At 46.7% G+C, this 17647-nt stretch overlaps 1 protein-coding gene across 11 annotated transcripts in view; it reads right to left on the bottom strand.

The window, feature by feature from the left end:
• Positions 1–17647, bottom strand: part of LOC141576068 (uncharacterized) — an 85075-nt gene that overhangs the window by 49472 nt on the left and 17956 nt on the right. For 8 of the 11 annotated variants that reach the window (XM_074358529.1, XM_074358530.1, XM_074358526.1 and 5 more), the window contains 3 exons: positions 15173–15473; positions 14548–14684; positions 64–192 (listed from right to left, as the gene is read on the bottom strand). In XM_074358529.1, coding sequence (XP_074214630.1) covers positions 64–192; positions 14548–14684; positions 15173–15473 — 567 coding nt within the window. Of the gene's footprint in view, positions 1–63; positions 193–10153; positions 13726–14547; positions 15474–17647 lie in introns of those variants that run through there. The other 3 variants (XM_074358534.1, XM_074358533.1, XR_012504304.1) reach the window with 2 other exon arrangements.

Below are 17647 nucleotides of genomic sequence, written 5' to 3' on the forward strand. Positions count from 1 at the left end.
AATTACTCCTGCTTGCTGAAGGACTGCCAGCGAGCCCAGGACAGAGGCACGGGCAGAGCTTACCTGGGCGGTGTCTTTTGGCTGCCTCGGCAGGAAGTGAGCTGCCCTGGAACCTCTGAGCCCCAGCTTAGCAACCAGTCTCAGCAGGATAGTGACAGATGACAGAGGCCGAACACAGGCCCTCAGGCTCAGCTGGGCATTAAAATGAAAGTACAATGAACAAAATTACAGCCCATCCTCATCTCAGACTGCAGTGACTAAGAATGATTTGGACAGTCTGATTACATGGAAACGCCAATTTTTCCCCCAAAGATCAAACCCACAGATCTCTGGTTCTGTTACAAACAGGAACATGCCACATTTTCTGCTCTGCACGCCCGTGTCAAGGCTGGCAACACGGAAGAATCTCATGATGCTCAGGGATCCACTGAGGGACTGAGCCCACACGTGAAACAGGCCATCCAGTCCTTCATTTAACCAAGAATCTAATGTGCGCTCTGTGGCAGGCTCTGGGCCAGATGCTGCCACTGCGGAGAGATGGATTGAGCAGGAAGGACCCCCGAAATGAAAGTGTTTTAAAATAATACCACCTGAAGCAGGACCAGAATACCTTTCCACCTCCTTCACCCTTAATTCATCTGCCCCACCTGGAATAAATATCTAACTGGCCTGCCTCCTTCTCAAAGGTGGCCACAGTTAGCAGCTACAACCGTTTGCTCTCCTCTCACTGGCAGTTCCACCCTGAGAACCTTACGCAGCCACACGCCTGACAAGCTGGGCTACAGTCTTAATCTGTATTCTTTAGCTCTGCGGGCCTCCAACTTTTTTGGTCTTAGATCTCCGTGACACTCTGGAAAATCACTGAGGATCTCAAAGAGTGCTTCTGTGTGTGTGTGCAGGTTACACTTACAGATACTTACCATATTCAAAAGTAAAACTAGGGGAGAGGGATATGGCTCAGGGATAGAGCACATGCTTAGCATGCAAGAGGTCCTGGGTTCAATCCCCAGTACCTCCATTAAAAAAATGAAGAAAAATAGAGAAGGATTTAAAACTTTATGTATTCATTCCTATCAAAATAATAAGCACATTAAATGTTAAATTTTTATGAAGGATAACTATTTTCCAAAACAAATTCCAGAAGAGTGGCCTCGTTTTACGGTTCTACAAATTTCCTTACCGTCTGGCTCAACACAAGTGAGCCGGGTCCCCACAAGCTCTTCTGCCCTCCGTCTGCTGTGGTGTCGCATGTTGTGGAGCCCCCGAGAAGCTCCACTGTACCTTTCCAATGGACTGAAGGTGAGAGGCCAAGAACCCAGGACCCTGTTCTCTGCAGGAAGCTGACAGCCCGTCACCACCATGTGGGTCAGGGTTCCAGGTGGGTTCTCATCCTGGAGAAGTGCCCAATCTCACAGCTACCCTCCAGCCATCAGTCACGAGGATTTACAGACTTCTCCTTCAATACAACGTACTCAAGCTCCCATCATTTCCTTTTCTCATTCAGCTTAATTATTTTTACATGTTTTCTCTTTTCTTTTGCATTGATTTCTTCTTTCTCACTTTTATTTCTCTCTACTCTTTAAGAAGCCATATTAGGAAATGTAAGTCCATTCAAGAATCTCTTCTACTTAGTGTATACTACAGCTGGTTTTTAAAATTCTATTAGAGAATTTTGTTACTTCACTCTGACCGGTACTTATCCTAAGTGGCTGGCAGGCGCTCTGAGCTGTCAGCTTCTTCCAGGAAAGAGCCCCATTTTATTCCTTACTCCCAGGGAATTTATTAACAAGCATTTAGGGAACATCTACAACACGCTAGATGATGGAGACACATGGACCTTGCCTCCCGCTCCCACCTCCAGGAGACAGTCCCTGAAGGAGAAAACCATGTCACAAGCATCTCAAGCACAGAGGGAGACTGACAGACCTCACTGCGGGGCAGGCCCAGGAGAGGCTGTCCTTTGACTGAGTTTTTTTTTTCCAGTGTTTTATAATTGAGATATAATTCACATATAATAAAACTCACCCACTTAAAGGGGTACGATTCAGCGGCTTTCTGTATATTCACGGTTGTGCAGCCCTTACCATCATCTATTTCCAGAACACTCCACCCTAAAATAAATCCCCTGTCCATTAGCAGTCACTCCCCATCCTCCTGTCCAGCCAGCCCCTCGCTAGCATCATCTGCCCTCTGCCTCTGCATGTGCCTATTCTGCACATTTCAGATCACTGAAATCAACAATATGTGGCCTTTTGTGTCTGGCTCCTTTTACTTAACATGCTGTTATTAACGGTTGTCCATTTCAAAGTGGTATTAGCATCTTATTTTTTTTTTAAGACTATAGTTCATTAGAAAGTGGTAAGTACTATCAAATAGAGAGGAGTATAAGGGGTGGTGTTTCAAAGGGAAAAGGGCGGGTTGAGCCATCAGGGTGGACTTCCGAGAGCAGGTGGACTTTTTCATCTCCCCCCCCTTTTTTTCTTTTTTATTCATTCTTATGTCTGAATAATATTCCACTACATGGAGATATTGTATTCTGTTCATCCACTCAGCCGCAACATATGGACAAGGTTTGGAAGAATGAGTGTAAGAGGTTCCTAACAAGAATTCCATTCGAAGCAAAGGGCAAGATGTGCTTTAAAAAAGCCAACACACAGAGGCACAAGGAAATTCAGCGCATTTCTGAGCAAAGGGCATGCTTGCTTCGGCAAGACTACCATGCAGGGCTGGGGCGGATATTGGCAGGAATCACGGTGAGGGAGTCACCTGAGAAGACTCCCCACTGCAAGCAGCTCAGACAATTCTCCTCCCTCATCCTGTATTTTTAGAGCTGTGTTTCAAGGTTTTCTCTTATTTCAAGTAACAGCGCTTTAACTACACATCTGATCACCTCCATCAGACCACCTTACCTCCAAGCCAAAGAAAGTCATTCACTGACCGGAGCAGCTCCAGAACAAATGGTGATGGACCAGGGAGCCCTGAAGCATCCCGGCCTGCAGGCACAAACCCCCTCATGTTTCCGCATGCGCCCTGGTGATGTCCAGAAAGTAAAATGCACAGAAATGTCTCACTGCTGGCGCACGACGTCTGCCTCAAAATTGCCCCGAAAGCATGCTGGCAAAGCACTACTCAACCCTCTCACTACAAAAAAAAAAAAAAAAAAAAAAGCAAAGAAGGCAAATTAAGACTCTACAATTGAAAACCAGCAACCATCACTGCCAGTATCTGAGCTGGAATGGCCCTGACTTTGAAAAACACTGTGTAGTTATTTTTCAAATGTCATAGACATATAAGTATCTCATGTAGATGACATTACAGAAGGATTTTTTTCTTTTCAAAATTTCCAATCACAACATTAGCACAAGAATGTTTATGTTTCAGCTTTAATATCTATCTTCTACTTTCTTAAATTTTAACCTATTATTTTATAAAAAGAGCTATGCTGCATATTATAAACCAACTGTTTGGATTCTGCAAACAAGATCTTTACAAATTCACAATTTCAGAGCAAGATTTAATGATGCTTTGAGAGCTGGGGCCTGGGGAGCTCACTAACAGCTCTTTAAATAGTGACAAGTATGTGCTATTAAGTAATGCAAAGGCTCTAATTCCGTGTCAACTCTGAAACCAAAGAAACTACACTGGAGCCTTACTTTATCATTTCAGAATATTCCTATTCTTTTGAACATTAAATTTCTTTAAAGATAAGATATTTTTGAGAAAAACAGCAGCTATATTCAATTTCCTTTCACCAAGAAAGCAATCTTTATCAAGAATAAATACCTTTATGGTAATGCAAAAGACGGTGAATTTCTAGCTAAATGAACGTGCAGATCTCAACACAAACTTAAATCCTATCAGATCTCACTTAAACGAGCTCAACAAAATCCTGGGCTACTCTGGAATTTAGCTCTTCTCTTCCAAATATTGGCTGACCTAAGACCATCACACAAGGCAAGGAAGGACAGAAGAAGAAAGTCAGGCTGGCTGCCACCATCTGCTTTCTTCCAGCCACAAGACGCCAAGAGGGTGGCCCCACTAAAAGCCCTCCCCATAAGGATATACTACATCCACCCTGTCCCTGTTGTCCACACGCAGCCCTGACGCCCCTCTCCCACTGGTCGCCTCCCAGCCTGCGAGTGGTCTTCTAATGACCCTCCCACTCAGTGGCACCCACCCCCTTCTCCCCGCTACACACACACACACACACACACACACACACACACACACACACACGAAAGAGAGCAAGAACCAGAGCGAGAGCGAGAGAGAGCAAGGGCAGCTTTCCCAAAGCACAAATTTGATTACATCACTCCTCCACTGAAACACTTCAGAGGTTCGCTGGTACAGTTCTAGCCCCACCCCCGCCCCTGCCTCTCATCACCCAGCCTCACCGCAGTACCCAGGTCCCCAGTGACCTCAGGGGGCCCCTGACCTGATGCCTAGCTACTTGCCACCTGCCTCCGGGCTCATTCTGATTCTGTTTCTCAAGGAAACCTTCCCTGCCTCCAATCCCCGCACTTTGGTTTAGGTTTCCCTGCTGTGTTCCTAGAACATTCCAAGCTAAATCAACTTCTGACACTGCTAAGCTCGCAAGAATCAAGTACATTTTGCTTACTACTGTCGGTTCACCCCTCTCCCCTAGACACTTAGAAGTGAGCATGTTATAAATAAATGAATGAAGGGGTGGGTCTCAAACGGACAGACAGACTTGCTCTCACCCATCCCGACACCTTTCTGTAGAACATCAGAATCAAAACCAGGAGGACCTCTCCTGAGGGTCACTTCCTTCTGACAAACTTCACCGTCTCCTCTGTCAATTCTAGTAAAAACAAGCTCCCCCAAAGCCCTCCACCCCAGGCCTTCTCCAGTGTCCACCCCAGCAGGGGCACCCTCCACCTTGGACCGCACAGGGCACTTTCCCCGAGTCCCCACCCACAAGCCTCCAGGCGTCTGCACGGGCTGCTCCTGACACCTGAGCCACCCTCTTGACCCCTTCTCCTGGCTGATTCTTACTCTGTCCTCACAACTGAATGTAGAGTCCATTTCCTCTAGGAAGTCCTCTCTGATAATGTCCTTTAGCTCTTGGCTGGGCTCCCTCTACAGCAGCACTGCATAATGACCAACTGGGTGTTTGTCCACCTGCTCCTTGGAGAACACGAACTCTTGAAGGCCACGTGGGAAGAAGGAGTGAGGGATGATAAGAGGGGTGGGAGAATCAAAAAGCAAAAATCACAGCCCAAGTCCCAAATTCAAGGAGACTTTCTCAGAAAAAAGAAAAAAATATTTCATACACGTGCAATTTGGCTACTATTTTTGTGGCTTGTAGAAAGCCAGAGCTTGGTGTTCTAGTCCAAAAACCAAATTACATGCAAAGAAATGTATGCACTCATATCCAAAGGAAACCAGAGCTGCTCAACAAAAGTTTACAGTTAGAATCCAAAGGAAATTTGATAAAGGTAATTTCTCTCTGTCTCCTTTTTTTTTTTTTTTTTGGCATCATATAGTTTTAGAAGTATTTGCATGACTAAGTGATGACTACAGCCCTTGATTCTGCACTGGAGTATCTGAGACCAAGGAAGCCCAGATTACATGCACTGTATAGATGCAATCACACCAACACACTGATAGGCGCCCTGGTGGTGGAGCTGATGTTCCAAAGCAGGCAACATTATGCTGTAAGAGGACTCTAAATAGAAAGTAAGAAATGCAATGTTCTCTACTCAATTTCATATACTATTTGGGCCATTAACTGATATTGCATCTTGTCTAATGAAACCCAAAAATAAATTGTCAAAGTAGATTTTCTCCATCTGATCATTTTATGCTAACATTGGATACCAAATCCTCACTCCATAGAGAAATCTCAGGCCTATGCTGCAGCACAGTTATATCCCGTGGAAGAAAGCCGATCAAGGGAGAACTGGAGAGTTTCTCTTCAAAAGCTGCTAAGTCTGGTTTTGCACCTGTACGTCATTTGCAACCACGTCATAGTCAAAGGAGTAAGACCTTACCTCTGTGGGGCATAAAGCACTGCGGTGCTTCCAAACCATCGAAGATCACTGAGCTTTGTGAAACACTTCTGAGACACTTAAATCACACTTTTTCTGAAAGGCTCCAAAACTGACCCACTTCACCATTCCACGTACAACAGGGAGGTACCGGAATTAGTAGAGAAAACATGCCCTTGAAGTCTGACAAGGCCCTGCTTGAATACTGCTACAGCATTTACTGGCCGCTAAATGGACCAATACCTTAACCCCTCTGAGAAGTCTTCCCAATCTGCAAAAGGGGGCTGCCACAGCCCACCTGGGAGGCATGGGTGTGAATGCAACACGCAAGTAGGGCGGCCGACTGGTACCTGACACGGGGCCTGGCTAGTTTCCCTCTGCGCCCTTCTCCCCATTTAAACTTGCACTGTTACCCCGGTAAGGGTCAAGTCCCTGGGACAGAATGCCCGATTCTTTTGTGTATCCCTGGGTACATGCCTTACCCTTAGGAGGCCAGAAAAAGGACTGCCTCTTCCCTAGTCACTATCCCTGTTCTTAAGAGTTTCTTTTTTTTTTTTAAGTCTACTTGGCAGGGAGAATATTCGAGAACTGTCCAGCCACCATTCTCAAGGTTAGGTCCCCTCCCAACCCCCATCCTCTCTCACCTCAGATCCTCTGTATGTTTGCGTTTTGTACGTGGAAATCACAAAGCGAGTCCGCTGGGGAGGGGGCTCCCCACGCCTCCCTCCCTCCCTCACAGATGAGTGTGACTAACTTCTCCCCACTCCCCGCTGCAATTCCAGCTTCTGAGGAGGTGTCCCGCCCAGATCTTGCGGCTTCCGCATCTTCCTGAGATGCACATGTGGTCACGACCCTCCCTTCTGATTCCTTCCTGGGTGGCACCGCCCCCCTCCCCGGCCCTTTGAGGATAAATGGCATTGCTCTGAAAATCCCAAACGCTGTTGACTGACACACCAAAGCAGCATGGTCTGGGCTTTCCTCCAGCCCAGGCACAGCCCTGCCCTCCCTCAGCCTCAGACTGTACATCTCGAGATGAGCTCATCCATATGCAAGGCTGTGAACACCAGCTAAGAATGACGACTCCCAACGAGTAACTCTAGTCTGGCTCCTTCACCTGAGCCCCAGTCTCATAGACCGGAGTGCCTGTTTGAATTCATAACTCGGATGACAAATGGCATCTTAAATTGCCTCATGTCCACCGTTTACTATGGAATTCAAACCCTTGCAGGTAACTCCCGGGTTGCCATTTTAGTAACAGCCCCAGCACTCACCTAGGTGTTTGAAGTCACATTCAATTTCCACTGTTACCTCACCCCAGCCCTGCCCTGAAATCGGTCCTGTCATTTCCGTCGCTAAGCCCATCTCAAGTCTGGTTCTGCAAAGGCCACGACCGGAACTCCACAAGCTCACAGCAAGGTGCACTGAGTCACAGTCCTCTGAAGGGAGCTCCCTGGAGGGGGAGGCATCTCCTGGCACAGGTCACCTCAGAAGGCACTGGATTCTCACAAAGGAGGCCCAGGAGATGGGACTCAAGGTTCTCTTGTGGTCTGAACTTTGAAGGGCATGAGGTCTGGGGGAGCTTCTTGTTAGCAGAAACACCTGCCAGTGAGCAGGTGAGGATGGAGGAACCCAGGCAAGACTGTTCTCACTCCGACTCCTGGGCTCTAAGGAGCCACGGAAAAGGCCTGTGTCCAGGGCACAGCCCAGCCATCACAGATCCCAGCCTGCATTTGCCAACCCGGACAGCCTAGGCTCCTTCTACTTGCGACACTTACTTCTGTTCTGTTCCCCCCGAGACTGTGATGGACTCTTTCAGAAAGTCTGGCCTGTCTCAAGCGAGACCAAGTCAGTGAAGGATGAGGTGTCCACATTTGGACCAGAGCATGAAAGGAGAAACAAGGCCTCATGGCCAGCATGACGGTGGTGGCCCAACCCTTTCCCCGGGTGAGATGAACCAGCTTGGGGGGTGAAAATGCAAGGTCCTAGGTCGGTCAAAGCATCTACCTTCACGGTTGACTTGGGTGTTGGAGTCTCACTACTGCAAACTAATGACACGGCCATCAGTGATGGACGTCAGCTGCAACAGACAGAGTCAGCTATTTACTGCCAAAATGAGTTAAAAGTAAGGGCTGGTGCAGGGAGGCATGCACGGCTGCTGAGGCAAAGCACAGACCCGGCTCTGAATGCCCACTGGCTGAAGCAGAGAGGAAGCTACCGTCCCTTTTAGCGGTCCCTGTGTCCACCAGATCCAGGTGATCCAGCTACTTAGGAGAAGGTCATATTGTCCTGATACTCAGAAAATCCAGCCTTGTAAAGGGAGTAAAAGAGTGACATGGATTTTAGATCCGCTTCTGCCCTTTTATGAGGACAAAGTAAAGTAAATGGCATGGGGAAGGCAAAAGCAAAAGCAAACCCGCTGACTGCTTCCTCCAACAGCATCCCCTGCAGCTGCTCAGCCCCGAGCCGGCCTCCTCCTCACCAGTGACCGCCAGCATGGAAGCGCCATCATGCACGTCACACAGCGACAGCCAGGAACCACGTGCCAAGCACGTTTGTGTAAAAGCCAGAATCAAGCAAGGTGCTGCAGACTTTGATTTCCCAAGTGAAAATACCCATGAAAAACATCCCTTAGAAGCCGCCTAATTCAATTCGCATCTCACCTCCTCAAAACAAACAAACAAAATTAATAAGGGCTCATTTGTCACCAAATGTAAGGAGGACCACACATGTTTCTCAAAGCAAGGATTCTACCAGGTATCAAACACCAGCAGGTGACATGCTAACAAACAAAAATTCCAAAAAATTAGAAAATAAAAACATAACTGTGATAATACATGAATCAAAGCAACCATTAAGTTTTTGCTTTTTAGGGGGGTGGAGGGTGGGAAGGGATAGACTGGGATTTCAAAATTGTAGAATAGATAAACAAGATTACACTGTATAGCAGAGGGAAATATACACAAAATGTTATGATAACTCACAGAGGAAAAAAAATATGACAATGAGTGGGTATATGTCCATGAATGACTGAAAAATTGTGCTGAACACTGGAATTTGACACAACATTGTAAAATGATTATAAATCAATAAAAAATGTTATTAAACAAAAGTTTTTGGTTCTTAAAGCGATGGAGGCAGCACGGAGGGCAATCTCGCTATTTCCAATGCAGGGTGTGCACAGCCCACATTTTCAGACCCAACAACACGCTCACAGGAAGGTCCGAGAGAAAACGGAAAGAAGAGAAAGAAAAAGAGGAACAAGCAAAAATTAGAAACCCACAGCGCTCCTAGCCTCAGGGGCTGTGGCTACTCTATTGGACAGCGACTCCAGGGGTCCCACCAGGGGTCCTGGCTGAAAAAGGAGAGTAAGTGTCCACACTAACCCTAAAAGGATCTCTCTGAAACAAAGGCGGATTCACTTTTAAACGTCTGAAAACTGGCGGGCTGCACCTCCCTCCCCCTTTGGCTACAAGACAGCCCTCCTCCTTGTCAATCCCTTTCTGGTTGTAGGGAAGCAACGTGGCACACAGCCAGGGTGGCCGGGCCTCCAGGTAGGCTTATCTGCTGTCTATGTCCAGTCCCACCAAGTCCTTCTTCTCAAACGGGATGCAGGGGAGGGGGATCTTGTCCCTAGAATTATCGGGGGCCCCGTGCAGGCTCTTGGACACGAGCACGATGAAAAGTGACTCAATTATGTCCTCGAACCTCTTCTCCACTACTCTGCAGTCCTTGTAGGTTGAAGGCCACATCAGTAGGTGGCTGCTTGACCACCTCTCCATGCAGACCCAAAGGCAAAGAGCTGAGGGTCATAGAGCGTGGTGCCATACAGCTCCTCTGCACGTGGAGCTTCTAGAAGGTCTTGACCAAGAGGCAGTCGGTAATGGTGACAAGGCCCACGACCTTGTGGTGGGTCTGGAATTCGCTCAACCCATTCTTGGGCCCGTAGTGTTGCCTGTAGTGGATACAGAGTGTGCACTGGGAGCCACACGGGCTGATCTGGCACCGAGGAGATTCATTTATAGATGCAAAAGAAATTCTCCTCTGAGACTATCCCCAACAGGTTGGACCACCAAGGGGAGATTCTGGTTGTCCTCAGCACACTGCACATAATAGGGATGCTCACGTTGCAGGCCCTGCTGAGAGGGGAGAGGAGACTGAGGTACACACTCTGCTGTGGGCTGCAGACCCTTCTGGGATGCAGTGACCTGGTGTGTAGCAGCCGTAAGGCAGGGAAGCCCAAGCAAAGCCAGGGGTACAGTTTGTCCTCAGCGTCAGCACATAGTTACCATAGCTCGGATCACATTACCCATCTTTTGGTCTAGGCTTTCAGCCCCTGCAGTAAAGGGTCATTTCTTGTTTTCAGTTTCCAACACCTAGCCAGGCCCTGATGCAAAGTCAGTGCTCAAAAATGCTGAATACAAGAATGAACAAAGGAACTGCTTTCCTCACCCCCTTGAGCAGAATATAAAGAAAAGAACCACAGTGGGATCAAAAGATCTGGATTTCAACTCCAATTTACTTGAACTCCTAAGCTGCAGAAAAATGGATAAGAAAACTTTCCTTGGGGAGGAGGGTACAGTTCAGTGGCAGAGCCCATGCTTAACATGTATGAGGTCCTGGGTTCAATCTCCAGTACCTCCATTAAAAAATGAAACAAATAGATAAACCTAATTACCCCACATCAAATATTAATTTTTTTAATTCAAAATTCAATAAAAGACCTTGCAATTGACACAACATTGTAAACGACTAAACTTCAATTAAAAAATAAATCCTTGCCTTCCAAGAGTATATCCGGACTATGGAAGTTTGCAAATGTAAAATGCCTAGGGTACAATCTGCATAAATATTGGAGGACTGTACACATGTACTATCCCTCCTTTATGAGCTATATTTCCTTTGCGGGGGGTTATAACCTCTCAGAGCTAAATTTCTCAGATTAAAAAAAAAGAAAACATTACCTGATTCTCAGTACTGCTGAAGAATCAGATAACCCTATGATAGCATCTTACCCACAGAGGTTACTCAATAAGTGTTTGTTGAATGAATGAATAAACTCGCAAGTGAATGCTGCCCCTGCCACAGACCATCACAATGGTACTGCCTGGAAATCCTTAGCCCACGTTCCACCCGACCCTACACTAACCATATGGGTGACATGGGCAGGCCTGTGTGCTACTCTAAACCCCAGTTTATTCACGAATAGAAATGGGAGTAATAACACAAACCTCAAAGGGTTAGTGAGTCAATAATGAATTGTACCCTAACCTTGCAAGATGGAAACATTAAGGAAAATTGGGCAAAGAGTACATAGGCTGTCTCTGTATCGGCTCTTACAACTGCATGGGAATCTTCATTACATCTCAAGATAAAAAGTCTAATTTTTTAAAGAGGTTATTGAGATTAAATGAGCTCACTGTCTTAAATAAGGAACACAGAGTACAAATAGGACAATGCACAGCCTATGATATACACTCAGTAAACATTCCCACTGATCCTACTGGTCCCTCCAACTCCAGAGCACAAGGATGGGTCCTCATGGCCAGAGGCCACTGCACCTGAAGCTAACAAAGCTAATGGTCCCCACTTCCAAGAGCCCCTGCCTCCACCCTAGGTCTAATTTTGTATTTGTAACTTTGTTTTCTTATACTTAAATAGGAATACCCAATTGCATAGCCTTCAGGTCACCAAAACCTGACCACGGAAATCATGACAGCAGCCCTCCCAGTGAAACAATAAAATTAAAAGCCATATCCACAAGAAGTCTGTGTATTTCTAATGGCAGGAACTGCATCCTGGACTGAGGAAGAGGACTGGGGAGGAGGAGGAAACTGGGGTCCCCAGACCCAGGGGCCACCTGTCCCATGATGGAATTTAGTCTTAACCCACACACTCCAGGAAATTCAAATTACACATAGACAGATTGCTATGGACAAGATTTTTTTTTTTTTTTGAAGAAACCCCTGATTCTCTAGCAGGTCAGATTTCTACTGAGACACAAATGGCTTATGTCTATATTGTTTCACGTAAACCTAAAATAATATCACTCCAACTTGACACATGAAGAAACAGAGGAAAAGAGAGGTTTATCACATTGTGCAAGATTAGAGAGAAGCCACGTCAGAGGCTGTATTTAAATCCAAGCCCCTGCTGCAGTTCTCACACTAGAAAGTGTGAAATACTGCCCCCCACCTGCCCCCTCCCTGCAATAAGTCTCTTAAGACTTTTCTGTGCTGCCTGGAAAGAACCAAAGTCACATTAACTTTCCACAAAGTGCTGTGTCACCCATTGGAGGACGTATGAAAATCTGAAGAATTAGGGTTGGAGCAGAGATTTGAGTTCTCTGTTTCTCAAAAGGAGACATGGGTTTAAAGAAACCAAAAAGCAATTATCTAGTCTAAGCCCTCATTGTGCAGAGAAGGAAATGAAGGCTCAGAAGAGATGAGGAAAGGGCCTTATTTACAAATCTTGCCTCAGCGCAGCACCAAGCCAGCCCTGGGCACTGCTGGGGAAGGATGTGGGAGGCCCAGGAGAATGAGTGTTAGAAAAGGAAAGAAAAGAAACATACAAGTCCTCTCTCTACACCGTCGTACTATGCAGTTCCACCAAATTATCCAATATGGGAGCCACCAACATTAAGGTGGGCTAAATAGGTTATAGAAACCTGGAAGTCTCAACCACAGTGGAAATTCCAAATTTCATATGGTTTTTCCCAGTTGAAGCATGAGCTCAGTGGGAGCTCCGTGCCAGGGACTACACGAGGCCTGGAGTTCTCCCAAATACAGATCTCTATGAACACGTGTGCAAACCACATGCAGGCCCACCAGAAGAAAAACGCCCACAGATAAGATGGAATTACTGAAAATGAAGGCAGCTAACCAGCATATATTACTAGCAAAAAGGATGCTGCTAGAAATACTCATGGACATAGCCAACTGTGGTCAGCAGGTGGAAAAGGGGGAGGGACAGTTTAGGAGTTTAGTATGATCAGATACACATTACTGTATATAAAATAAATAAATGACAAGGACCTACTGTATAGCACAGGGAACTATATTCAATTTCTTGTAAAGAGTTGTACAGAAAACAACCTGAAAAATATACATGTACATATGCATATATATAACTGAATCTCTGCTGTACACCTGTAACTAATATTGTAAACTGATTACACTTTACTAAAAAATAAGAATTTTAAAAATAAGTAAATAAATAAATAAATAAATAAAAGAACACTGTAATCCCCTCAGCTGTAGGTGGTGGAGAACACTGGTTGCAAGCGCCAAGTCCACTCGATCACTCCAGCAATGGCTGTCACTCTTTCTGACCATCAGGGAGTCAATTGGCTTCACTGAGGTTATTTTCTCTTTCGTGAAAAGCTACAGTTGCAACCAACGATATATATAATCTCATTATTCACAGACCCAAAAAATTAGTGAAGACTTTCCATAGGCCAGCCTCTGGACAGACGAAAAGATAGGGTCCCAGATACATTTATGGGTAGAAAAAGTTTATGCCACAAAGACATTAATTCTTCCTGTTCTGATATGTAGATTCAACGTAATTGTGATTAGATTTCCTACCAGATTTTTTATGGAATGTAACAAGTTAATTTAGGGTCAGGAAGAGCCAGGAAACTTCTTTAGAACCACCACTGGGGAGGCTTGGATGGATCATTCATTTCCACTGTTCTTTCTGAAGTGATGAAAACGTTCTGGAATAATAATGGTTGCACCACTGTGAATATACTAAAAGCCGCTGAATTGTACCATTTAAATGGGTGGACTTCACAGTGTGTGAACAATATCGCAATAAAGCTTTTCTACGAAAAAATATTTCTGGACCACTATTTTTCCCTCTATATTACTAGTCTGCCCCACAGTTTAAGAAAAACAAAAAAACAAAACCAAACAAAAATTTGCCAGATCTTTAGGACTGCAATGTTCCTGGGTCTCCAAAATGCCTCTGATGGTGCTGCTTTTGTTAACACACACTAGTAGGGCTGGACCAATTAAGGACTATATCTTTTTAAAATCGAAGGTCACATGTTTCACTCTGGGAGAGGGGAGGATGGAGAATGTCACAGCCTCGTGCCCTCATCCCTTTATTTTGAGAAGAGAAAGTTTTTTACTGCAGGGCCAAACAAGAACAGTGGCTCATGCTCAAAAACCCTGAATTCTCTGATGGTTTTTGAGGTGAATTTTTTTTTTTTAGGGTAAAGCTTTTAATAGGCAAAATGAGGCTTGAGGGCTTCCAGGTGTGTGACTTTCTTCTGACTAGTTGGTGGTAGGTAATAGGGCCGTGTTCCAGGAATCTCGTGCTCAGCCTGAAGTTACCATCCTCCACCTGGGTGGGGGCCTTAGCTCCTGCAGAACAACTCAAACATATTAAGTATAGCCCTGCCCCTACTCCTCAGCTGATTTTTAAGTGAATCAAGCCCTGCTTTCAACACTGTGATCACGCTCACCATAAAAACACATGACATCAACAAGCACCCCCCCATCCTAACACCAGAAAAAGTATTAAGGCTATTTACCTGGGGCAGAAACACTGAGGGAGGAGACAGAAGCATGCTCAGCGCTCTCTTTTCCCAAGTCTCTGCCAGGAGAAGCTGGGCCTTACAGCCAGAGGATCTCAGCCCCAGGGAACAGCGTCCATGCCACTGAGCTGGACCTCAGGGACAGGGAAAGGGAGAGGAGTGCAGTCTAGTGGAGGCAGGGCAGGGAAAGCGGCGGGGGGCGCGGGCTGCAGCCCCGCTCTGAGGCCAGTCCCAGCCACTGCTCCGCCCCCGCCCGGTTCCGCAGACCCCGCCGGCCCGGGACACAGCCCGCCCAGGGTCGGGGGAGGGCCTGCGGCCGAGGAGAGGAAGCCCGGGAGGAGGGGACTCGCGGGTGGGAGAGCGGAAGGGGGCGCCGGCCGCGGACTCAGGGGAGCCCGGCTGGGGCGAGAGGTGGCAGGTGCGGGCCGCGGTATGGACGGGGGTGGCCATGTCCCCGGCAGGTGCGTTCCCGGCCCTGGACAGGTGTGGCCTGGGCGCCGGGGCAGGTGGCGCAGGCAGAAGGGGCTGGCACGAGCCAGTCAGCTGGACACGTGCTGACTCGAGCCCTCGCAGGCTGTGACACGGGGACCCCCTTTCCCAGAGCCCCCAACCTTCCACTTACACAGCCGGAGGCCCCGACCCGGGGCAGGAGCCAAAGGCCTACAGGGCGACAGAGCCGAGCAGCCACAGGGGCTGATCCCTGGCTCGGAGCTGGAGCTTCGGTCCCGCGGTCCAGCTGGCATCCAACCGTGGGCATGCGCGGGAGGGCCAGCGATCCGCTCTGGGCTCTGGGTTCTGCGAGATACACTGGGGAATCGAGGGAGGGAGAAGATGGGAGGGGGAGAAAATGGGAGGAGTAGGAGAGGAAGCGAAAATTGGAGGGAGAGAGATGGACGGAGGAGGAGCAAGGACAAGCGAGAGATCTAGAGGGAGAAGGGGGAGGGGAGTAGCCGAGATGAAGAGAAAAACTTTACCTTCAAGGGCACCCCAAAGGAGGCGCCAGTGCTGCCTCAATGCCCTTCTCTAGCCCCTCAAGGCCGGAAGCTCAAATTTCACCTCCCTGGTCCAGCCCTCCAGCCAAGGCCCTGCAGAACCCCTACAGGGATCACACCTGTTGCCCCCAAGAGGAGCGGGTCTACATGTTGCTCCCGGAACCAAACACCCACAGGCGTTGTCGCTTAGAACTACCTTGGGAAGAGTATAAATTCCCCTTTTACAGGCTGGGAAACTGAGGCAGGCATGATCTTTGCCTTAGCTGCACTGTCCCAGGTTTTGGGCTGGCAGGGAGTGGGAGGTACAAGTTCAGAGACCCAGACAGAGCAGACTGCCCGAGTGTCGGTGCATAGTCCCCATCTCTCCTAGGTAAACCACTTTCCACCCTAGTGGAACAATGAAGGGCTCACAGTAGGTCCCTGGGTGTGGGAGAGCTGTCCTCAGTTCCAGTGCCCAGCTTGCTATGTAGATAGGAGTGTTCTCGAGTCCAAACTCATTCTCCTCAATGCAGGACAGGCCAATAAATCAGGAGACAAGGTGTTGGAGCATGGAATAGCAAGTTTCTGTAGACCTCGATGGCAAACTAATGTCCTGGAAAACCATCTCCCCAAGTCAGAATTCAGGCTCCTTTCCTACTTGCTTGGTTGTTGCAAACATCTTGGTGTAGGAATTTTTTGTTGTTAGAATTCTTTGTTCTTGCAGCTATCCACCTGGGTCAGATCCCTGTAAACCTCCAACAAAACAAATGTTATTTTCTATTCTGTAACTTGTTATCTTTATATGAATGGAAAAATGTTAGTGTCCTTAAAGGTCAGAGCCTTGAGAATAGGCTCTCCTGTCTATTTCAGGCTCTAGGCAACATTGTTTTACAGAAGGTGCAGAACCAGCAAGACTAAGCCTAGGAAACAGGGCACAGGGTTAAAGTCAAAGGAACAGATCTAATACACAGTCTGATGTGTTCTTTGCTATTATCGAGGCAGAAGCCACTTGAGGATTTAAATCCCTTTAGGTTAAAAATAAGTAAAACTTTAAAGGAATTTCCATACATAAGTTGAAATATGCATAAAATATTTGGAAAAGCTCACAAAAGATTGTAAACAGTGGCATCTCCAGGGAGGGCTGAGAGAACAAAGATGAGGCAAACCTTTCCCTTGTGTATTTTTGTGCTGTTTGAATTTTTTTTACCATATGCATGGGTTTCCTTTTCAGTTAAAAAAAAAAGTGTAATGCAGGGGAGGAGAAACTAGCTCAGCAAGTACAGCAGCCACGGAAAACTGAGCCGTCACTTTTGCTTTAAGCCAGGAAGCATTTATTGACTCTCTCCTATGTGCCCAGTGCTGTTTTATGACTTCATTTATTATGTATATTTTTTATAAAATAATAACATACTATCACAGACCCCTGCCCAGGGGAGCTGTTGGAAAACCATTTGAGATTTAATTGAGTTGTTTTCCAAGGAGTATAAATGAGTTATAAACAGAACACATCTTCTGGGAAAACCAGGTGGAATGGGTTTCCAGCAGGCCAGACAGCTAGGAAGGGTTTTCAACAGAGATGCCCAGAGGCAGAGAGAGAAAGCCTCCATGGCCCCACAAAAAGCTGCCCAAAGTGGTTTCTCCATGGCACTATTGAAATAAGAAAGAACAAATCTGACTCCATATTACATCTTTTTCTTTGACTTTAACCCTGTGCTCTGTTTCCGAGGCTTAGTCTTGTTGGTTCTGCACCTTTTATAAAACAATGTTGCCTAGAGCCTGAAATACACAGGAGAACCTATTCTCAAGGCTTTGACCTTTAAGGATATTAACACTTTTCCATTCTTATAAAGATAACATGTTGCAGAACAGAAAATAACATTTGTTTTGTTGGAGGTTTACAGGGATCTGACCCAGGTGGACAGCTGCAACAACAAAGGTTTCTAACAACAAAGGATTCCTACACCAAGATGTTTGCAACAATGAAGAACACCCCCTTTCCATTTTTAATATAAAAGGAGCCTGATTTGTGACTACCGGAAAATGGTTCTCCAGGACAATTTCTCTGCCATCTCCTCAGTCAGCTGGCTTTGCAATTAAAATGCTATTTCTTGCCACAGAACATGGTC

This window comes from Camelus bactrianus, chromosome 36 (genome assembly GCF_048773025.1).
Source record: "Camelus bactrianus isolate YW-2024 breed Bactrian camel chromosome 36, ASM4877302v1, whole genome shotgun sequence".
Taxonomy (NCBI): domain Eukaryota; kingdom Metazoa; phylum Chordata; class Mammalia; order Artiodactyla; family Camelidae; genus Camelus; species Camelus bactrianus.